The sequence below is a fragment of the Triturus cristatus genome, chromosome 3_1 (genome assembly GCF_964204655.1).
Source record: "Triturus cristatus chromosome 3_1, aTriCri1.1, whole genome shotgun sequence".
Lineage (NCBI taxonomy): Eukaryota > Metazoa > Chordata > Amphibia > Caudata > Salamandridae > Triturus > Triturus cristatus.
In genome coordinates, this window is record NC_140583.1 from 1181022093 (window position 1) to 1181046731 (window position 24639).

General features: G+C 45.5%; 1 protein-coding gene across 2 annotated transcripts in view; it reads left to right on the forward strand.

Moving 5' to 3' along the window:
* Nucleotides 1–24639, forward strand: part of SRPRA (SRP receptor subunit alpha) — a 1746362-nt gene that overhangs the window by 281567 nt on the left and 1440156 nt on the right. For both annotated transcript variants that reach the window (XM_085646110.1, XM_085646111.1), the window contains exons 5-6: nucleotides 15167–15329; nucleotides 16836–16992. In XM_085646110.1, coding sequence (XP_085502236.1) covers nucleotides 15167–15329; nucleotides 16836–16992 — 320 coding nt within the window. The remainder of the gene's footprint in view (nucleotides 1–15166; nucleotides 15330–16835; nucleotides 16993–24639) is intronic.

Here is a 24639-nt window from a genome sequence, read left to right on the forward strand (position 1 = left end):
AAATAGACTGATAAAACAATTTTTCAAAGGCCTATTTCGTACTTTCCCTCCCGTAAAGTCCCCACCTCCAACATGGCAACTCAACACCGTCCTTGCCCAACTTATGAAACATCCTTTTGAGCCGATACACAGAGCTGACCTCAAGTTCCTCGCCTGGAAGACAGCACTTCTTCTAGCCCTTGCATCCGCAAGACGAGTAAGTGTGCTTCATGCATTCACAATACAAGATCCTTTTCTTCATTTCAAAAACGGTAGGGTAATACTTCGGACTAATCCAAAGTGTGTATCCAAAGTCCCGTCGTTCTTTTACCTTAATGAACCTATCGTCTTAAGGACCTTCTTTCCGAATCCTCAGACAGTGGCAGAAAGCACTCTACATTCATTAGATCTGAAACGCTGCCTTAAATTCTACCTTGACAGGACAAAAGCATTCCGCAAGTCGAACCAACTCTTTTTGGCTTACAGTTTACCTAGGAAAGGTTTTCCACTTACTAAACAAAGTATTTCCAGATGGATCTCTGGTGCTATTGTCTTCTGTCACCAGCAAGCTGGCCAAGCCTTGCAATCGGGAATTCGTGCCCATTCCACTAGGGCAGTTTCTACTTCTATGGCACTTTTTGCAGGTGTGCCCTTCAGACATCTGAATAGCGGCAACATGGAAGACGCCGCATACATTTACCAAGCATTACTGCTTGGATACGGAACTAATGAAGGATGCTGCAGTGGGACAGGCGGTGTTAGAGGTGAGCCTTCCTCCCTTCCCACCAACCTTTCTTTTCTTTTTATACGTACATTTCGCCGTTATTTCTGTGATGTTTGCCATAATTGCAATTTATTGCTTTCCATTTTTACATTGATAGGTCTATTATCTGATGAAGTTGTGCATTGTGTACAAACCGAAATGTGCTCATCATTGCTTTCTAGTCTGATTCAGGCATGTGAATCTATGAAAATACCCTAATACTGGATAAGAAATGCGTTACTTACCTGTAACTGCAGTTATCCAGTATTGGTATCTTTCATAGATTCACATGCAACCCACCCGCCTCCCCTGGAAGGGCTCACCTAGTACTCTCAGTGACACCTCTATATAGCACTGTGCTTAAGAAAATCTGAGGGACTAGAGATCCTTCCAGGAAGGTTACAGAGGGTGGTGGTAGCTGATTGGTTGTTCTCTAAGAGTTTGGTCCTAAATTACAAAAGGACCTAGATATGTTACTAATGTGTGGCCTTGTGCCTATCTCTCTCTATGTCTAGTGGGACATTACTTTACTTATGTACCGGGGACTCCCATCCCGATGACGGGGAATGATTCAGGCATGTGAATCTATGAAAGATACCAATACTGGATAACTGCAGTTACAGGTAAGTAACACATTTCTTTTCTTGCCTAACCATCCAGTGTGCCTCTGCTGGGTTTGTGGATTGGCTGCCTGGGTTTTGGATGACAGGGGCTGGGGAGCAGGTGTGGCTCCGGATAGTCTAGGTGGGTCAGGAGAGGGCTGAATAGACCTGGGCTGCATTTAGAGTAGGGGGAGATTTCCTTGCACCTGAATGGACCTGGTCTGCCTCTGACAATGCCTTCTCCACCTACTGCTAGGAAGCCACACCAGAGAGGGCAGAACTGGTTCTGGCTGGGCACATACAATCTCTGCCCGAGAGGACAAATGATTTTGTGGTGTAAATATTGGGGCCCAAACCCCTGAACTTTCGAACTCTTTTGTGCCTAGGAGACTAAGAAGAAGAGCTGAAGAAGCTGTGAAGAGAAACTACCACTTTGCTGTGTGCTTTGCTGTGTTGGCCTGCAGTGGTTGCTTCTGTCTTGGGGAGTGAAAGGACTGGACTGAACTTTCTGCAATCTACTTTTTTAAGTCTCTCCAAGGGCCTGAGGTAGAGCTTGCCCCCTGTTCAAGAAGCCTCAGGAACAGCAAAGACTTCAAGCTCGTCTGCCCTCAGCACTGGGAACTCCGTGTTTTGTGCTGCAACAGAAGAAAAAGCAACCCAACGCCGTCTACGACTCCACGTCCTGAAGGCACCGCAGACAGCAATGCTGCACAGTGACCCTGGTCTCACCGACGAGGCCTGCTGACGCCGCCACCTCTGCTGCTCGCACCACGACCTGAGGGCCTGGCACGCTGCACCACTACACTTCGCAGCGCAGCACCAGATGCCTGCCGATGCCAGCGCTCCTGACTTCAACCGCGAGGAGTTTGATCTGCAACGCGTGACTTCACGGGCCCGACTCCTGCACCGACCTCCGGAACAGACGCCTGTGGATGCCGTGGTTTGGGAAGCTCAACGAGAGGTCGCCGATGCCCAGCATTTGTAAAGGTACTGTTTTGCTGGTCTTCCAGACACCTTAGCTGGCCCGCAACTCCGCCGTCAGCCAGAACGGTTTGGATTTGTTTGTTCACAACACCGTGATCGCCCCAGAGGGAGCTATCGACTTTAAGGAACTGTTTTTCAAAACAGGAAGGCGTGGGAGCACACTGCTTCACCTCCCAGCACAGTTCGCCCCTTAGCATTATGGTAAATGCAGTTCTTACTGCATGCTTACTTTAGATTTTACTGGAGTGTTCCACCAAAGTTGGTGCAGGTTAGTGCTGTACATCCCTAGACACGTGTTTCTGGATGTCATCCGTCATCAGTAGAGATAAAAACAAATTTTATATGGGGTTGCTGAGAAGGCTGCCACAATCCTTACAGGTCTCAATACCTCTCACAGGCACACAGGTGCATCTCCACAAGCTCTTCGGCTCAATGGCTCAAGGGAGCCTTTTTAAAACAGGAAGGCGTGTAAGTACACGACTTCACCTCCCAGCACAGTTTTTCAAGGTTATTTTGATAACTGAAGATTTCTAAGTACTGTATTGTGGATTTTTATCGTTTTTGGTCTTGTCTTACAGTATATAAAAATATTGGATATTTTTCTGAACTGGATTGGTGTCCTTTTGTAGTGCTTACACTGTATTACTGTTGGTTATGTGCACATGCTTTACTCACTGCCTCTATGATAAGCCTGACTGCTCATGCCAAACTACCAAGGGGGTGAGCAGGGGTTATTTTAGGAGTGTAACTCCCTTATCCTGACTAGGAAGAAGGGTCCCTACTTGGACAAAAGTGAAAACCCGTGCCAACTAGAGACGCCCATTTCTAAGATGCCCGATAGCTACCAATTGTCTATTGTCGTGTTAACCCTCCTATCATATCCTAGTAGGGCAAGCATTGGATCTAACTCCAGAGTAGCACCAATAGAATCCAACTCGCGAAATACGGTTCCTCAGAATCTAGCAATCTCTGGACAGTACTATGCTAAATGCATGAAGTCTTCGGTGTTTGCGTGGCATCTAGCACATTCCTTTTTGTCACGCAGTCAGTATCTAAAGGGTCTCTCTGGGGTGCAATATATTCTGTTAATATATTTAAAATGAATGAGTCTATGCCAGCCTTTCAGTGATACTGTTCGGGTTATGGAGCAGCAGTATTTCCAACACTTATCTATTCCCCTTTCTAAATCTCTCTACCATTCTAATCTTGCCTTTGTGATGTTTGGTCTGCGCGTTTCCTGTACCAGACCATATACTTTTGGTACTAGTCTGGAGGGGGATTGTGCCTGCATTAGGGCGGACAGCGATGTCCAGTATCTCTTCATATTTTCTCCGAGCAGCTCCCTTAAGGCATGCCGGACTCTAAAGTACTGAAAATGTGTTGTAGGTTTTAGCCTCTCTGCGACCTCTTGGAAGGATTACTATTCCTTCATGATTCCTTTGTTGAATAGGTCTCCCATTTTAGTGAATCCCAGTATCTGTAATGACTTCCCTACACCTATCTCCTGACTCATCTGGAACCAAGTGCACCATTCTAACTCTATGTGGGGGGAATATAGAAAGGAGCCCATGTTGTATTCTAGTATCCGTCTCCAAACATGCATTGTTGAGTTAAGTGAATCTAGGACTCCGTGACACCTTTTTGTATTGCACAATAGTGTTCTGGGGAGTGTGCATGGAGTGGCTGCCTCTTTCTTGATGTGCAAGTGTGGTATATTATACGGGTCGTGTAGCCAATACAGTGCCGGTGCTCCCTGTGCGGCTCTATTATATAACTCCATATCTGGGGCATTGAGGCCCCCATGTCAACACTAGGGTCTTCCACTGTACCCTAGGTTGTTTCCCTTCCCATGCCAACTGCAGCAATAAGGACTTCAGTGTGTCAAAGAAAGAAAGAACGAGGCAATATATGTATATTTTGGAAGAGAAATAGGAATCTGGGGCGTACCACCATCTTCATGATCGCTATGCACCCCATCATGGACAGTGGTAGTTAAATCCACCTTTCGATATCTTTCTCCAAATTTTTGACCACTTCCTCATAGTTTTCCCTAAGAACCTGTACTGGGTCTGTATATATTTGTATGCCTAGGTATCTGACCGGTCTATTGACCAACGAAGAGGAAATTTAGATGTTATTTGCATTGTGGTAGGGGAAAGAGGGAATATAATGGTCTTATCCCAATTGATCTGGAGTCCAAAGGGGCCCCCAAAGTGAACCATATCTCTCAATACTGGGGAGAGATTCCTCTCGGGATCAGAGATGTACAATAATGTGTAGTCGGCGTATGCTTATTTTACAAGTCTGGAACCGTATACCTCTGTGCCCATGGTATTCTCTTAAGGCGCAAGCCAATGGTTCAGCTACTATGGTGTACAGCAGAGGCGAAAGAAGGCATCTCTTCCTGGTGCCTCTAGTAATTTTCATGGGAATCGTGACCGTATTCCCTACTCATTTTCTTGCTGATAGTCTGTTATACAGGACCTCTATAAGTCTAAGATATATTCCTACCACTCCAAATCTGCATAGTACATCCTTCAAGAAGGCCCATTCCACCGAACCAAATGCCTTTTTGTCGTCCAAGAATACCGCTGCAGCTTTCACCTCCGGATCTATGTATTGTATAGTGCCAAATAATGACCGGAGATTATACATTAAGGCTTGGCCTGGGACAAACCCTGCCTGCTCCGGACGGACCACTCCTGGCAGCAAAGGAGCGAGTCTATTAGCTAGAACTTTCGCATGATGAGCAGTTCTCAAGTCTCTTGCCCGGTTTCAGGAGCTTGATTATCGATGCTTCATACATCGATGGGGTCATAATTCCTGTCTCTGACATTTCTTTATAGAGTGTGATTAGATGTGGGATAAGAAGGTCCTGATATGCCTTTTAGAAAGCAACTGTTAGGCCATGTATTCCCGGTGCTTTCCCTGCCTGCATACTGACCAATGCCACCTTGATTTCGGAGGGGTTAAAGGGTGCCATTAAACTTTCTCTTTGTTCCGTGGTGAGCCATGTCATCGCTATATGTTCTAAATAATCTGTTGTGGTGGCTTCATCATGAGTGATGCGTGTGTGGTATAATTGGGCATAATAACGCCGAAACGTATCTATTTGTTCTGTGTCCGAAAGCAAGTTTCCCTCTTCATCAAACACCCCTGCAATTGCTGTTTGTTCCCTATTTGGTTGTAGAAGTGTTGCCAATGCAGTGTCTGGGTGCTCCCCTTCCCAATATGTTCTCGCAATGGAGTATTTACCCAAGTTTTTGATCTCGTCTTTGCCAGTGTCCTGATATTCTGCTAATTTGGCCTTCATGTTCCCCAATACAGTTGCGTCACCTGATCTTTTATGCCTTAATTCTAAATCTGCTATCTCTCTCCAGATGCGCTAATCTGTTCCTAATAGACTTGAGGACCCCTGCATGTTTAGAAAGCGTGATCCCTCTTATGTATATTTAAAAGTTTCCCAAACTGTGCTAAAATTAGACTCTGAGCTAATGTTATTAGTGAAAAACTCTTCTATTGACTGTGCCATCTCTGCCTTAAACACAGTATCCAACAATGAGAAAAGGGGAAATCACCATGTGATTTGGTGCAATCTGCTGTGGTCGGAGAATTAAATCCCAAATCACTGGGGAATGATCAGAGTAAGTACATAGGAGTGGTCTGCACTTGGTCACTCGGGCGACAAGGCTTTTTGACATTAATCAGTAGTCTCTGCTCATGTGTACATCATGTGCTGAGGAATGTGTATACCCGCCGTGGCCATATGTCTACCAGACCTGTACTACCTGCTATATGCAGTAGTGCTTTAGCTGCAGCGGATAAACGGCAAGGCGGGCCCTTCAATTCGTGGGGCGAGGGTCCAGAATGCAACTAAAATCTCCACCCCATACTTGTGGGACGCTCCCCTCCCCCTTGCAAAAGACTGGCACTGAGGTTGTAGTAGAACTGCGGTTTGTCATTGTTGGCTCCATATATCCCTACCACCACCACTTCCAAATCATCTTTATGGCAGGTAGCTATCCCATATCTGCCACCCGCATCGGGTTTTATACCTGTCAAGTGTATCCCTCCTTTGCTATCTGTACAACTGAGGACTCCACGCACATGGGATGTAAAGCCCGCTGTGTAGAAATGCCCCAGCATCTCCGGTCTAGTCAGAATGGCAGTGTTGGGTGTTAAGTGCGTTTCCTGCAAAATGGCTAAATCGACTTTGTGTCGTTTGAAGTGGGCCACGACTTTTCGAAGTTTCCTGTGGTCATTAGGCCCACGTACGTTCCATTAATTAATCTAATGTGTAGCACCTCAGAATTGTCTGTTTCATTGTGTTAAGTGTTCAATAATGGTCCTATGTTACCCATAATACTGTCATGCTCTGTTTTTTTTTGTGTGTTTCATTTTTTCTTAACCTTAACAAAGAATTTTCATTTCCTAAGTACCCCCTCTCCCACGCTATGTACCTCACAACATTTCGTAGCGGTAAACTTTCCCACCCCCTCCCGTCTTGATATCCCCCCAACCAACCAACCAAGACACAACCCCATTCCGTAACTTAGATATGGTGGTGCACACATTAGAGTGTATGTTTTCTGTTGTCAAAGGCACCGACCGTCTGGTGCCATATCATTTATATTGTCTCGCCCACAGCTTATTCTATTTGCATGTGTGTGCAGAGATAGTTACCTTTTGAGGTTCCATCCCCTTACATTCCCCAATACCTCTCATCGTGTGAGTTCACTTCGGGCTACCTGAGAGGGTATCCTCTATGGCAGTTTGTCTGCGTGGTGATAGTTGTGTTCTGAGCATTTGAGAGGTGTCATACTAAGTAACAGGAACAGTCTTACCTATATGTTCAAATCCAGCTCTGCGTTCCCCATATCACATTTTTCTGCTGTCTGTTCAACGGATAGAACTACCACTATTCCTCAATCCTTAATACAGCACCATGCGAGGAGTGTATATTTCCGATTGCTCAGTTTGGTGTTACTTCTATTGGTCTTACTCCTCCAGCATTGTTTCAAATCCTCTGTGATTTCCACGCGGTGAGTTCAGTTTGCTTCCTGATCTCCCCCCCCCCCCCCCCCCCCTCTCTGGTTGGGAAAATGGGAACACCTTCTTAAAGATAATATTGTTATATTATGAATTTATTTTCTGCTGACTGACTCAGTGGGGCAACGCTCCTCCGTCATTACGAAGGAGCCACCTCTCACTAGAGTGATCCTTTTTAAAATGAACTGCCCTGCCGACACTGCACTGTATGATGGGAATGGTGGAAGCCTTAAAGGTGCAGTGTCAGTTACTGTGTTTATAGTTTACGGTTTGTTTATTGTTTAAAAGGCTTTTCATCATTATTTTCAGTCAGATGTGTTTAAATCGAAAGGGAACACACATTGGCAATGACAATCGGTCTTGCATTTGCGAGAGTTAGAGCTATTGGAGCTGTAGATGACAATGTCTTTTACCTATGTGTTATGGAGTGAATGTATGTGGTGTGGAGTGGAATTATGTGGGTTGGATTGGAATTATTTGTGGAATTGTGTGGCATGAAATTGTGGTGTGGAGTGAATGTGTGGTGTGGAATTATATGGCATGGTGTGCAGTGGAAATATATGAACAGTAATTATGTGGTTTTGAGTGTACTGGAATTATGTGGTGTGGGACTATCATTCAGTGTAATTATGTGGAATGTATTTTGTGTTGTGTAGTGGTATGTTTTGGAGTTTGTAGTGTGCTATCGAATTTTATGGCATGATGTGGTTGGTATTCTATGGTGTCGATTTGATGTATGTGTTGTGTAAATGTGTTGAGTTGATTTATATGTTTTTTTGCAGAATTATGTGGTATAGAATGGAAAAATGTGCAGTGGAACTATGTGGCGTTGAGTGAAATTATGCTGTTTGGAATGATGTGGCATGATGTGGAGTTTATGTGAGTGGATTGTTGCTATGTGCAGCTGCCAGTGTCCTAGAATGGAGTGGTAAGAGTATTGTTTTAGACTGGATTTGTCGGAGTAGTGTCGTAGAGTGGAGAGGGGGTGTAGCATTTCGTAGAGGGGAGCAGAGTAAGTGGCAGAGAGTGTCATGCAGTGCAGTGTCAGAGTGCAATGTCATAGAATGGGGTGGAATAGAGTGGAGTGGTTGGATTGGAGTGGTTGGTCTGTGTGTGGTGGATCGGATTGGGGTGGATAGGAGTGGGGGAATAGATTGGTGTGGGGTGTATTGAATTGGGGTAGGGTGTATTGGATTGGGGTGGGGTAGATTAGACTAGAGTAGTGTGGTTTGGAGCGGGGTGAATTAGTGTGGAGAAGGGTGTACTGGATTAGAGTGCGGTAGACTGAATTGGGGTGGAGTGGGATGGATTGGAGTGTGGTGGGCTGGATGGATTGGATTGAGTAGGGTGGACTGATCTGAGGTGGGTTGCGGTATAGTGGGGTGGGTTGGAATAGAATGGGGTGATTGGACTGCAGTGTAGTGGGGTGGATTGGAGTGGGTGGACTGTATGGGGTGGAGATGAGATGATTGGATTGCAGTGGGGTGGATTGGGGTAGGGTGATCTGGATTGGACCGGGGTGGACTGCATTGGGGTGGAGTGGAGAAGATTGGATTGCAGTGGTGTTTATTGGATTGAGGTGGATTGGATTGGGGTAGATTGAGCTGGATTGGGGTGGGGTAGATTGGATTTGGCTGGATTGGGGTCGATTGGATTGGAATTGGGTGGTTTGGATTGGGGTGAGGTGGATTGGATTGTAATAGGTTGAAGTGGATTGGAGTGGCGGGGACTGTTTTGGAGTGGAGTTGGCCGATTAATCAGTGGGGTGAATTATCAGTGTTTCTTATCAGGCAGTCTGTTTTGGTTGGAGTAGGGCAGATTGAAGTGGGGCAGGGCAGATTGGAGTGGGCAGAGTGTTTTGGATTGTAATGAGGCAGATTGTTTAGATTGCAGTGAAGCAGATTAGAGTGGACATAATTTTTTGGATTGGAGTGGGGAGGATTGTTTTGGATGGGAGTGGGGGAGATTGGAGTGTGTATGGAGCGCAAGTGTATTTGTAAGCTAAGAAAGAACAGTGTTAAAAAAGAAGAGTGTTTTCACATGAAACACAGGCAGGGTGACTAACGGAATATTGTTCTTTGGTTCACCAAAGGGTTTCTTGAGACTTACTGTTGATAGGATCTGTGATGTAAACCAAAGGGTAATCAGTGTATGTTAAAATGTTGTGAAGGAGCAGTCTGTCAGCTCCTGAACGCCTCTGTGCCTGCATGAGGTGTACGGGTGTACCCAATAAATCCTTAATCCGACTTCCAAAATTTCAGAGTAACTTGAAGAACCTCTTCTTTCCATCACAATTGCTCTGAGGCAGATTCATATCGATGTGCTGTGCTTTGCAAAGATCTCTAATAAATTAATATGTAAAAGATTTTGGTTGTGCAAATTGTGGTCTCTCTGCAGCACATGGGATGTTTTATGAGCAACAACCACATCATTGTATGGATATCTCCAGTGTTGGGAAACAATCGTGGTCCTTGAGATCACATATCGGTGCATCCATCAGGCCAGGGGGGCGTGTCCAAGATGGCGACCAGCTAAGTTGCACATACTGGTGCTTCGCTGGATGTCGTAGGCCCTGCAGGCCAAGAGCCGCACCAGCAACGCTCGCAACCAGCAAGGGGCCTTCTGGAGGCTTGGGGCCGTGGGGAGATGCTGGCCGGAGCGATACCACATGGGCCATGCGGAGCTCGGGGGCTCACGGAGGCTGCCTCGGTGGCATAGCGGGGCACGCATTGACTATTTTTTCCTCACAACACCTGAACTCACACGTGATAGCCTCAGTGGGTATTGGAGCAGCAGCCCTCTCTGACCACTCGCCCATGGGACGCGACAGTGTTTGCCCCCTGTCGCCCATGCCCTTTGCGCTCTATATGAAGCCACTAGCAGAGCGCATACGAAATAACCCTGACATTGCTGGTGTCCAGATGGCTGGAAGAGAGCATACGATTATGCTTTATGCCGACGATGTCCTTTTGACCCTTACCGACCCCAAACAATTATTAAAGGCCGTTGTGGCTGAGTTGGCTGACTTCACGGTCGTGTCAGGCTTTAAAACCAACTTGCACAAGTCACTAGCACTTGGTATTGCCATTCCCACAACAGAGATGGCCCGTTTGGCACCCCTCATGCCTTTCCAATGGTCTGAGGACTGGATATCATATATGGGACTTCAAATGTACACCACACTTCCGTCCATAGTGGCCCAAAACTATGGTCTTCTCCTAACCACCACGTGCTCGACCCTCACTGCTTGGAAGGCTCATAATCTGTTCTGGCTTGGGCGGATAGCTGCTGTTAAAATGACACTACTACCCAAGATTCTTTATGTGATGCAGACTCTCCCGCTTCAGCCTCCCCAACTCTTGTAGATAAACTTCAGACACTTATATTGGACTTTATATGAGCAGGCAAGCGCACGTGGCTGGCCAAGACCTGTGCTTACTTGCCAGTGCAAGCGGGCAGCCTGGGAATTCCGAACTTACGCTGCTATTACCAAGTTGCACAGCTGCGCTACATGGTGGAGTGGTCCCGCACCTTAACGGAAAAACACCGGTGTTTCAGAGATCAGGCTATCACAGGCATGCATATCTGGAAGGTACCTTGGCTTCTGAAATCCCACAGGCTGCCAAGTGTCTATTTCATCGGTGATGCATGCCACCGCTGGTGTGTGGGATCATGTCGAACTACAGTGTGGGCTCTTAACACCCATATCACCCCAAACCCCCCCTGATAGGCAACCCCGCCTTTCCGCCTGCAGCATCTGGGGAGGGGGAGGGGGGCATTTCAAGTCTGGCAAGACACCAACTGCAAACGTATCGGGGACCTGTTCCACCCTGGGGGCCTTATGGGCTTCCTACGCTTCAGGAATCCTATGGTCTGCCTGAGACCGTGAAATGGCAATATTTGGCAGTTGCGCACTGGTTGATGCAACCGTGGATCCAACCGCATGCAAGCAGAACCCGGACGCCTTTCAAGAAATGGCTTCTCATGAGATATTCAGACGAGAAAACTCTGTGACATTTGCACATTTTTAAATACAATGCACTCACAGCTGCAGTCACCAGGGGGAACAGAGGGGAAAGGGAATGTGAGTGGTCCTTCACAGACCGGGAATGGAGCGACATACTACACTGAGCCCTAACGTCCGCTTTAAACACAACCAGCAAGGAAATGTTCCTAAAAATCACCCATTACTGGTATCTTACACCAACTAAAATTGCAGTGTGGAACCTGAAAGGGAGCGACCGTTGCTGGTGGAACTGTGGACAGCAGGGGAAACACTCACTCCTCTGCTCTGCCCCAAGCTTCAGCCCTTCTGAGAGGGTGTGTTAGAAGTCGTAAACGCCATTTACACAATGGACATTCAGAGTTTCCCTAGTTATATATTACTAGGCCTCCCAAACCCTCTCACTTACCTGTTACGGTCAGACAGAGGGAGAGCCATTACCCTTGCGCCTGGAGCGGCTACACACCACCTTCTTAGTAAATGGGGCACCACAGCCATCTCGTCGCACATGGACTGGTTACACAAATTAAAGGACATAATAGGTATGGAGAAATTAACTGCAGTGGCAATGCAACGCCTTCCCCCTCTTTAGCAAAATGTGGCAGCCTGCCCTGACATACCTCTCTACTGAATTCCGGGAATTGTCCTGTCCCCGATATCTCTGCATCATGCGCTTAATACCAGCAGAGACGCCAGCAGAACACTAGGTCACCTGAACACCCCGCCAGACTTTTCTACTGTTGGGCAACTTTCTATCTTTCCTAGTCTACTGATCCTCCTTTTTACTCCTCTTGTTCTCTGTACACTACGCTGTACCCTTTGTACATACTAGTCTTGCCTTTCTCATCCGATCACCATCGGCCGAGAGGATGTAGGTGGGTAGTGTTGTACTGATCTTTATGGTTAAATAAATAAAAACAGATTTCAACCTAAAAGTGAGACCATATGGAGCTGGGCAGATAAGGTGAGAAATAGGAATGAAGGTTGTAAATCCTTTAGAGTAGGGGGCAGAAGCAACATGGATGGCAGGGGTGGCGGAAGCAACACGAAGGATGGAGGAAACAAAACGGATTCTGAAACGGAGTTGAAACAAAGCAGTAAGTATGGGAAACAGGCAGCGGTGACGGGTATCAATTAGCACCTTAACTACCGGGGGGGGGGGGGGGTTAAGACAATTGTGCGGGCATGGTGATCCCACACAAAAATGTGTGGAAAAACTGATTCTTTCAGCTAAATTTGAGGTTCAAAGCGGATTCTGGTTAGGGTAAACGTTGGGGATCCACGCAAGCCATACCTCCTTGGACTCCCCTGGTTTTCAGACATGTGTGGGCTTGGTAGGTTTCCCTAGATGGCCTCCGAGCCCCGGGGCCAAAAATCCAGGTGACCCCCCCCCCCCCCAGCAAAATCAGATTGTTTTGTGATAGGTAATTTTGATGTCTCCACAATAGGTTTTGGTTCCTTTCCTTTCGCGGGTACTTGGCCCACCCTCACAAGTGAGGTACCATTTTTATCGGGAGACTTGGGGGAACGCTGGGTGGAAGGAAATTTGTCGGCCCAGTGATCCCACAACTTTCCCACACAGAAATTAGGGAAAAATTAGATTTTTTTCAGCGAAATTTAAGGTTTGCAGGAGATTCTGGGTAGGGAAACGTTGGGGGATCCACGCAAGCCATACTGCACTGGACTCCCCATGGTGTCTAGTTTTCAGAAGTGTGTGGGTTTGGTAGTTTTGCCTAGATGGCCGCCGAGCCTGGGGCCAAAAACACAGATGCCCCCCCCCTGCAAAACCAGGTCGTTTTGTGATGGGAATTTTTTTCTGTTTCGTAATACTTTATTGGAAAATTAAAGGACAATAAATTCATGAAAGCATAGTACACTTTGTTGTCTCCACAATGTTTTGGGCCCTTTCCTGTTGTAGGTACTTGAGCTGCCCACACGAGTGAGGTACCATTTTTATTAGGAGACTTTGGAGAATGTGGGGTGAGTGGAAGTTTGTGGACTCGCGTAGATTCCAGAACTTTCCATCCCAGAAATATGAGGATTTTTTTTTTTTTTTTTTTACAAAGTTTGAGGTTTGCAAGGGCTTCCCTAGGTGTCAGCAGAGCTAGGGTTCAAAATCTACAGCTAGGCACTTTGCAAAAAGGGTTCAGTTTTCACTGTAAAAATGTGGTGTGACCACATTGCTTTTTGGGTCATTTCCTGTCGCGGGTCGTTGGCCTACCCACACAAGTGAGGTATCATTTTTATCAAAAGACTTTGGGGAATGCGGGGTGGGTGGAATTTTGTGCATCCACGCAGATTCCAGAACTTCCCCCACAGAAATGTGAGGAATTTTTTATTTTCTTTTACAAAGTTTGAGGTTTACAAGGGATTCTGGGTAACAGAACTTGGTGAGGGCCACACAAGTCACCCCATCCTGGATTCCCCTGGGTGTCTAGTTTTTAAAAATGTATAGGTTTGCTGATGTTCTTAGGTGCTGGCAGAGCTAGGGTTAAAAATCTACAGCTAGGCAAAAATACAGTCAGTTTTCACTGTCAAAATCTCTCGTTTAAAAAAAAAAAATGTATAGTTTTGCTATGTTTCCTTGGGTGCCAGCTGCGCTAGGACCCAAAATCTACAGGTAGGCACATTCCGAAAAAGTCAGTGCCTAGTGGGCTTTCTGTCGACCTGGGGAGGGGGCATTTGCCTTCTTTGGGGGGTAGGGTGGGGGCATTAGGATGACCATTCTGGGCAGCCCCCACCCCAGGCCTATAAAAAAAAATAACCCCTGGAGTCTACTGCCCCCATCTGCTCCCAGGGGGGTGGGGGGGGGGGGGTTAGAAAGACTGTCTGGGGCAAACATTTATGGGGGTAGCAAAGGTCCTTGCCAAAGGGGCCGCTCCCCCCTCCCTGGTGCTAGTGGGTGGATTCCTGCTTGAGGATCGCCCTCCTGGTGTTCTCCCCCAAGCAGGGATCCACTAGGGAAGGGTACCATTGGAAAAGGGAGAATCTCCCCTTTCCAACGATACCCCTCCCATGGGTTTCCGTGCTTGGGGGCTGAGAGCCCCACAAGCACCCTAATTGTGAAACTGAAACTAAGTTTAATTTTAGTTCTCGTTGTAATGACAGCGTGCCATGCGCGCGATCTTCATTACAAGAAAAAACTAAAACAGGCCTCTGGAGGTTGAGAAGCTCTTCCCCACCTCCCAAAGCAAAAAAAACAAAATTGAAATCCCTCTGCTGTCTGCAGCAGAGGGATTTTCTGCGCCTGTACTCATGACAGAATGGTTTCGTTGTGAGCACAGGAGTACTCTGCTCATGACGGAACCATTCCGTCATGAGCACCCAAAGGTGGGGAAAGGGATCACACTACTTTACCTCCCAGCACAGTGCGCCCCTTAGCATCCTGGTAAGTGCAGTTCATTTTAAATGCTTACTTGAATTTTTGTTGAAGTATTTCTCCAAAGTTGGTGTCGGTTGTGTTTCTGGCTATTATCCTTCATCAGTAGAGATAAAAAACGAAATTCACCAGGGTTGCTGAGATAGCTGCCACAATCCTATCCGGTCTCTGTACCGCTCCCTGGCCGCACAGGTGCATCTCCAAGAGCTTGACAGCTCAGTGGCTCAAGGGAGCTTTTTTAACTGAAGGGGAATGGGAGCACACTGCTTCATCTCCCAGCACAGTTCGCCCCTTAGCATCCTGGTAAATGCAGTTCATTTTAAATGCTTACTTGTATCATAAAATGTTTCTTGTTGGAGAGGTTTGTATTAATTATACTGTTCAATACATTTTCACCCTCTTTTTAGTGGCTGTAGCAGAAGTAGCTGTTTCTGCAAGTAAAGGGTCCCCTTCTGCCAAACAAAATACTCCTGTAGAATTGAACCGTGATGAGCTGACCTCTGAAGAGATCATCCAACGTAACCGACAAAAACTCTTCAATAAACATGCTAAAGGAGGAGAGAAGGCAGTGTGAGTGACAGCAGCGTACATTACTTTGGTACATGCTCAGCTTCGATATGTAAAAACGCAGTGGGACAGCATGCATGTATTTTGATTTTCAATTGCACATATGTATTCACAGTAGAGATATCAACATTTGCCTAATTTTAAGATGCCATTGAGCCAATAAAAGCGGTTATTTTGTATTGTCATTTAGCTATTTATTTTAATTACTGTTGTGTTAGAAACTCTGCACATTACATATTAATGTGCACACAAATGGTATTTAGTTTTACCCTTAAAGCTGTGTTGTATTTTTTGCCAATAACCGTGACAAGTTATTACATTTTAAAATATTATTGTGCAGCGTATGTAGACTAGGATAGTCTTGTTGTCCTTAAATAATCCTTACAAAGTCCAGGTGCAATATGGAATTTCTTACTTTTCTAGTTATGTTTTTCCCAGTAATGAAAGTCAGAGTTAGATAATATCTAGGTTTGGAACATTTAATAAATTCAAGGCCCAATCGGGACATTTCCTGGAGGCAGCACCATAATATTGTCCTTGAAACATTGAAGCATTCTCTTGGTTTAGTGCTCCTACTATACATCAGCGACACATATTATTTGCTCATAAAGGCATCCCAAATCCTAAACAGAATTTCTGCTCATGGTAGTAGTATTAAATCATATTTTTGGCTACAATTTAGCTCCTAGAACTTACAGGTTTTAAAAATAAGGGGATTGCATAGTTGTGTGTTTTGTGTCTGTTACTTTGGTGCAGTTTCCTATGTATTTGACACTTTTATATAGTCCATCTCTACCAGGAGACGTTGTGAATGCACTTTACAAAGTGGACAGCAGTGGAAATGGAAGATTTCCTTGTAAGAAACATTTATGAAAATCTACTGGAAATAAAAAATAAGTGTGTGAACATCTGCAACAAGTACAGGAGCAATAGACTAGCTTAAAATATAGAAAGGTGTACAATTTACAGTAAACATTTGTATTTTCTGCAAGATGAGAAGAAAGGGAGCGTTGAAAAAATGGAAATCAGGGGCCAGTTTGAAGTTTAATTGAGCAGCCGGTGAAATGGCAGAAAACATGCTTGGGCTGAATAGACCGGTTTTTATTTTTTCTGAATTGCTGGAGGTTTTGTTGTCTCAGGTCTTCGTAGAGCATTCCATAGAAAGCGGGCTGCATCAGAGAAGGACTGAATAGCAGCTAAGTGTCGTCTGAATTTCTTCAACAAAACGTTTTTTTTTTTTTTTTTAAAGTTATGGCAACAAATAGGAATCCCTATTGTGCTGACTCTTTTTAGTGATTTCGGAGTTCATGTCTAGTGCCATCACATGAGGCGTTTCTGCGTTGTGCGCTTTGTTAATGTAGATTTGATCACAAGGCTTAGCCTTTTAAGGAGGGAGTTGGGGTAGCTTACTCTTGTTAGAGTCTAAAGACTAATCCTGGGATGTGTGCCTATGTGACTAGATGCTTTTCCAATATGAATCTAATATTTGATATGTTGTGCCTTCTACAGTAAAATCGCAAAGCCTGAAATTCCGAAAAAGAAGGGGAAGCCACCCCAAATATGGGTACCAGGAGGCAGCCATACAAAAGCACTAGATTACAGTGATCCTAAATTGAATGGATGCACAGAGGAGATGTATACAAGAGCAGAAGACCTTGCCACCCTGGTAGGTCCTGTTTGTTAAGTGCTGCTATGGACTAAAACTGTACAGAAATGTATTTCAGCAGGCACTTCATCTTGAAACAAAGTACAGATTTGAGACATTGTTTTAGTACATTTTCAGTCCAATTTTATTCAAATGTTTACATGAGGTAATGCAGCAGTGAAGGCGTGCATTGTCATCTATTGCAACATAAGCCCTATGCCAACGTTTTATTCTCCCTTTAAATGATGGAGGCAGCCAGCAACAACTTTTGTTTTTACTTTTGCTTTCTGCCCCATGCCCACCTATCGCCTTTCTTCCATTCCACTCCACAGTCCCAGCTGTTGCTTAGCATTACATTTACAAGAAGCAAAGCTGCTCTTAAGTTGTATTTGATGTAGGTGGTAAAGTTGTCTAGCCCATTGCCATCTAAATCGCACTCACTATCACATTTACTATTTTTAGCACACTCTCATATTAGTCAAAATGCTACCTCCTTTAGGGTCCTAATTAAATATTGTAGGACAGGGTGTCCATTTTCCCATAGATTAATTGAATACTCTCACAGTTGAGTTCTAGTTTCCATTTTACCATCAAATACTAGACCTTTGCAACAACACTTGAATGTAGGCTGTCAGTTCACATATAGGCTCAATATTGTTTGCTTTGCAGCCAGGAACCAATGTGAAATATTTTCCCGACCTGGATTCCAAAAGATACATTTCATGTGACTGTTTAACTAGGATAAAAGCTTCCAGGGTTGGACTATTGCCACATCTATGCTGTGGTGAATTTTATCTACAACCTCCTACCAGAAATGTTTCACCATTGAACATATCCTTGATGTATGTCTGATCGGGCCTTCTTTCCACAAGCCCTACCTGCTGTATTCTTAATTTTGTACAGCATGTGAAGCTTAGGTGAACTTGGTCCACCTGATGAGGTTTGTGGTGGTGAGGGTCTACAGCCTGTTTATCAAGAGCATGATATTGAATACATTGAATTTTGCCATATTTGTCTTAAAGGCCACAATTTCTTTGAAGACCTGAAGCTCCAAGACCTATTGTGGGCAGGTAATGCCAGGGGGACATCATCCACAAATGTGGTAGCTTGTACATTTGCGCCCTGTGCTAAACCTTTCAACGTATTGGTTTACTCGTATACTTTGCACAAAAGGCTCAATCCTTTAGCGAAAAATGGAGCACAAAGTAAGGGCAACCTCTCTGTACTGTTAACTGTAAATAAATAGGACCATTTCCTATAATGTGAGCTGATGTAAGTTTGTGAATAGCCAGCATATAAACTAGCAAATGGTCTCATAATCCGTAGGCCCAAATAGGCTATCGCAAAAAGGTCCAGCTGACTCTTTTCAAATGATTTGCCTGCATCTGACAGTAATAGTGGCTCTTTCCCTGCCATTAGAATAGCTGTTCCCTCATGTATGGCGTGACTGTAATATTGTTTAACACTTTTCCAGTTTTCTCAACAGCACAGTGTAAACCTCTTATAAAAAATAGTTAAGAACCCATCCAGTCGTACTACTTTTAATTGTTTAAGCCTTTCATTCGCTCTCAGCATCACCTCATTCGCTATTGGGGGTCTCTAACATCTTACTTTTCAATTAAAAAAAAAAAGTGTTCACATTCATCCTTTTCCACGTATCTATACTCCTCCTTTCCTCTGCATTCAGTTTTTAGTTAAAGGAACAGAACTGATCCAATTTGATTGTGTTTGCCTCCTAAATTTTCCTATTCTGTTTATTCACTTCAGAGGTGTGCACTTGAGCATGACATGCTCTGAGATTATTAGCTAATGATCGCTTGGCTTCATAAACTTTTTGGTCAAGCCATGCCAAATGTGCACTCACCTTGATATAATTCCAGTGCTATCACATTATCCTTAATGACTGTTACCTGCCTCCAGACAGTCTGTGAAGGGGTTTTGCAGCATGAAATCTCTGCTAGATTCACATGTTGTGCATTATTCCTCCACCTAGTGGTTGGGTCAGTAAATGTTCTTAACCTTCAAAAGTTTTTTTCTACTTATGGTCGACTTGAATTAGTTTGACGTGCTGTGACTTGATTGTAAGCTCACAATGTCCCCATTTGATGCCTTAATTTTAGATTAGAGCAAACACAAGGAGATGAGGGACGGAGCGCTGAAACTTCTCAGACACTCACGCCCCAGTCACAGATCTGGGTTGAATCCATCATAATTCTTTAGCTCACTTCGCCACCTCAGTTCAGACCCAGCTATATACAAATCAGTCTGGACCCTGTCGGGCTGGACTGTTCCCATTGGGCACAGAATCAAGACTGATTTGTATATGGCTGGGTTCAAACTGGAATGGCATGGTGAGCAAAAAAACGATGGCTTTAGGTCCAGATCTCTGTACTGGGGTGAATGTATGACATTGTTCTGCATTCTGTCCATCAGTTGTTCTTTTTTCATTCATTTTAGAATATGCAGAGGTGTGTGGGAAGAATAAAGGCTGAACATTACTGCTAAATCAAAAAATTCAAAGGTGGTATCCCAGGAAAGACAATTGACGCAGGAGTGAGGAGATAATCTGGTGTTTTCCAGTGGTCTTTTCTGGGTCGTAGAGTATTTATTGGGAGGGGTGTTATCGCTAAAGCTCCTCAATGCCATATTGTAGTATGAGCACTTTGTTAAAGTTTTGTCCGAACTGCAACCAAAAGTTGGCCATTAACAGCAAACACATGGAAGGCCTGCTTCAAGCCCTGCTGCCCCAGTCTTAAGCAGATGTCTGTAATGGACCCGCATCTTGTTTGCTTTTGGTGCCTTGAGGTAGGCCACTACACGATGACCTATGTCTACTGCCGCGCCTTACACCCTAAGGCCTTGAAGGAGTGCTCCCTCAAGCTCCTTGCGCCCAATGTGCAACACCACCACTGTCTCGATCCCGATCAAGAGGAAGGTACCGGGATTGGTATCCGAGTCCAAGATCCTTGTTGCACTCAAAGATGCCGGGTAAGTCGAAAAACACTCCCAGCGCAGCCGTACCTAGTCTCATCCCTCACTGAGACACGTTAGAGCGCCATCTGATGCCTACTGGAGTCATGCTTTCCAGGCCGGAGCCTGAGCCCTATTCTTATGAGCTGGTACTCGGGGATGATTGGGAGGGGATCTCTGGATCCTGAGGAATACCATCCCCTAGACCACAACATCGACTGGTGTGAGGAATTGTCAGACAACTTGACATCTCTCCAGATACGGTGGCTCCAGAAAATGGGGCTTCTTATGCTATGGTGGTGAGGAGGGTGGCCGAGGTCCTGGACCTTAGCCTGCATTAACGTCTTGACAGAGGTGCTTCTGACGGGAGTGACCCTCCAGACCGGCTTCTCCCATTCAATGAAGCCCTCACGGACGACTTGTTGGGGAACCCTGCACAGGGGCTCCTGTGAAAAGGACAAGTGTCCACCACCCCATCCCTTAGCCTGTATAGCTTGGTGGTTCTAGCCTCACCTCTATGGTAAATCCTGGCACATTTCTTACCACCCCACCGAATAGGGAATCCAAGAGGCTGGGCACCTTAGGAAAGATAGTGCAGTACATGAACACCACAGGCCTTTTGAGCCGTTACTCCCATTCCTTGTGGGATTTGGTTGTGCAGGTGCTTCCTATGATCCTGAGGAAGCTTGACCATGTTCTCTACAGCTATGGCTGATTGGAGGAATACAATTAAGTTGTAGTGGCTGTAGGCTTGACATGACCGACTTGCTGGGCAGATCTGTTTTTTTGGCCATGGTCTTACTTCACCACATCTGGCTGAGAACAGCTGGCTTTACCGGGGATGTCAAGTGTCGCTTATGGACATGCCCTTTGATGGCTCCTGTCTTTTCGGAGACTAGGCGGATGGAGCACTGAAGTGCTTCAAGAATAACAAAGTTATGGCCAGGACTTTCCATGGCCCCATTAGCTCCTTTCGTGGCCACAGAAGAGGCTTCCATTTGCATCTTTACCAGCCCAGCCACCTCGGCAAACGAGCTTCCTGGCCTCTGTGTGGCCTATGATGCAGTACTCTCAGACCTCATGGGTTGGACAGCTAGAGGTTGGGCCAGTCCACCACTTGCCCTGCTGCAGCAGCCTCCAAACCTGTTTAATTTGCCTTCTTACCATCATGGGCACCCAGTGGGAGTCAGAGTACATCATCACCTGTCCTGCTGGAGTTCTATAATATCAGACCGCTGGGTTCCCCAGAATGTTTGATGGGGCTAATCCCACCCCTTAGTTAATGCCCCTCCACCCATGCCATCCACTTGCAACTGGCTGATGGAGGACCATCTCTCCTTGCTCCGCCAGGAACGGAGCCTTAAAAAGGGCCAAACGCCAGAAATAGCTCGTGGTAGTTATTCCTGCTATTTTCTGGTGGCCAAGAAGGACGGAGGCCTTTGTCAAATACTAGACAGTTTCTTCTTCTTCAAGAAGTGCAAAATGCTCACACTTGGTCAAGTCCTGTCTGCCCTGGACTCGGGAGACTGGATGGTACTGTTGGATTTGCAGGACAATTACTTCCACATTCCTGTCCTGCCAGCCCACAGGCATTACCTGCTGCTCAGTGGTCCACAAGCACTTTCTGTACGCCGTGCTTCCTTTTTATCTTACCCGTGCCCCTCGGGAGTTCACCAAGGTGATGGTAGCGGTTGCTGCTCATTTGCTGAATTCTGGGGTGCCAGTCTTCCCCTATTCCGATGACGGACTGCTCAAGGCGGACTTGCCCAGGCTGTCGTTCCCCACCTCCAGACTATGGCCAACCTCCTGCACTTGCTGGGTTTCACAATCGACATGCTAAAGTCACACCCTGCTCCCTCTCAAAAGCTCAGTTTCATTGGAGCTATTCTGGACACGGTGCAGTTTTGAGTCTAACCTCCAGTATGGCGAGTCCAAGCTATTCAGGCTATGATACCAATGTTTCGGCCTCTGTCCTGCATTTTGGCGAGACTGACTCAAACTCCTGGGCCTCATGGCTTCCTGCATCCTGCTTATGACACATGCCCGCTGATATATGCATGTTCTGCAGTGGAACCTGAAGTTCTAGTGGGTGCAGCATCAGGGTTTTCTCTCCGACCTGGCCCAGATCTTGGAGTGTTATATTCCCAAGTTAGGCCCATGTAGCGAAGCAGCTTATTTCTTACATTGTCCTCACAAATAACATTTTCAGCTGTAACCTTTTGCACATATTTGTGTGCGCGACAATGTTGGATTAGTTTCCCTGAAACTAAACTTGTTTACACATCTAGCTTCGCACAACATTATCACAATGCCCTGACCATCATGTCTTTTCGCACTATGTGCAAATGTTGGTGCGATAGGGCTATCTACATATACAAACATCACTAATCTATACACACATCGCAAGGCTGCTTTCTATCATAAAAGATGCGCATCCAGATAGATTAGCAGAGGAGGCCCTTCCGCAGACACCGAGGTCCTTGCATGCTGAGCAATCCCCATGCAGCGGTCTGACATCTTGTGAGGGGTGTCCAGTTCGTGACCATCAAGTAATGGGGTTGGATTCTTGGCTTTACACCTACACACACTCTTGGTACACTTTGAGTAGTGTTTGCATCGTAGGAGTAAACTCGATTATTGTCTTGTGGTATATGCCTGCATATATACATTGTTTTAGCACCATGGTAAAACTATATTTTCAACTTGCACTGGAATGACTTGAAAGATCCGGTAGCGACCACCCTCAAAACCTTCTTGGCGGACCTCAATCTAGTTCAAATATGTGATAGCCCTACACATACTCTTGGCTCGATCCTGGACCTTATTATAGCTAAAACCACTGCTATTCAATTGGTATCTATAGCCCTGTGTGACTGGTCTGATCACCATTATATCTCCTTCCACATCATCGAATCCTGGTCCAAGAAAAGAACGCAAGACAAGAATCTCAGGCTTTTTAAACGATCCCTCCGAAACTCAAACATGACTGACCTGATCTCCCTCAGCAAGAACTCCTTGTTACCTCCTACTGACACGTCTGAGGTACAGGACCTCACGGAACATTACAACAGCTCTTTACTGAGTATTCTAAACTCTGTCATTCCCTTACAACTTTAAAGAAAGTCCTCAAACAATTCCAAACCTTGGTTCGACGAGAGCCTAAATTGTGAGACGCGCAATCTTAGACTGGCTTCAGCGTTTGATACGGTCAAGCATGATAACCTCCTGGACTTACTGGAACGGAGGATGGGTCTCTCTGGCCCTGTACTATACTGGTTTGCCTCATTTCTCATCAACAGAATGCAAAGATTTAAAGTCAAGCGTTCCCTCTCTAACTCCTTGCCATCCACTCTTGGGGTCCCTCAGGGATCTGCACTTTATCCCAAGCTCTTCAACTTGTTCGTGGAGCCTCTTACAGACTTAATTCCTCCAACATTTACTATTGCATGTATGCCTTTGACACCCAACTTTACCTGAAAATCTCCTCCCCTGATGATGACATATCACTCAACTGTACCCTTCTCAAATCTCAACACTGGCTGACTTCCCAACAGCTTAAGCTCAACTCCTCCAAAACGGATTTCTTCCTGATAGCACTATCCGGAAATGCAGGAAGTCTACAAACACAGTGTGTGCTTTCGGGTGATTCTGAAAGCACATACCGTGTGTGTAGACTTGCTGCATTTCCTTTCTTAATAGAGCTGGGCTGCAGGGTGATTGTGTGCATTTGTTAAAGTTTTATGTTAATTGCGGCTCATGACGAGTGCCTCAACTAACATAAAAACTTTAACAAAGGCACACACTCACTCAGCAGCCCAGCTCTACTAAGAAAAGAAATGTAGCAACATAGCTGCCAAGGTTTCAAATTGCTATGTGGGCTTTTTCATAATTTCAGTGTAATTATGAGCAGGACTTTAAGTGGGATGACAAAAAGCGGGGGTCTCTAAAAGGGGTATGGCCAACAAAATTAAGGGCGTGGTCTAAACTCTGCCTATCAAGGCATTTTATATAGACTGGCAAAATGCATGAAGCAATACATTTTAGAGCTCCCCTGCTGTACACCACTGAGTAGATGACAAAATGAGTAAGTCCTCTCTGGGTGGGTGCTCTTGGGGGCTCAGGAAGAAGGGACAGTGGCCGATCTGACTTTGCAATGAATCCCTACTGGGCAGTATAATCACAGATGGTACCAGCAGCTCCCTCATGGTGCTACTAGCACCCTTTCAAAAGTAGGCCCGAGGTTTCTCTGCATGGACAGTGTGTTCCTTTGCACCTGCACCCTAGCCTTTGAGGCAACGTTAAAAACGAAATCAAATGATTTTGTTTAAAATGCTAATTCTGTATCATGTCTGACCTTTGCACCAAATTAAAATGTTAACAAGTGGCCAGTATTTGTCTCTTGTAAAGATGAGATCATTTTGGGATAGTAAATAGGTTTGTTGTAATCTGTGTAAATCGCTTTAAGACTAAGGAGGGAGTATTGTGTGGTGTCATTGCAGCGACGGATACAAATGACGATTAGGTTTTATGCGCAGAATTATTCCATCTATGACTGACTGCACATTAATTAGGAATCCTTTCTTGGGGAGTATTGTGTTACCACTTCATACCATTCATCCCACAAGCCTGGCCCACAGACAGGTCGTGAAGTGTGCAGTAAACAGAACTAACCGATCAGGATTGTTACAAATCAGCTGC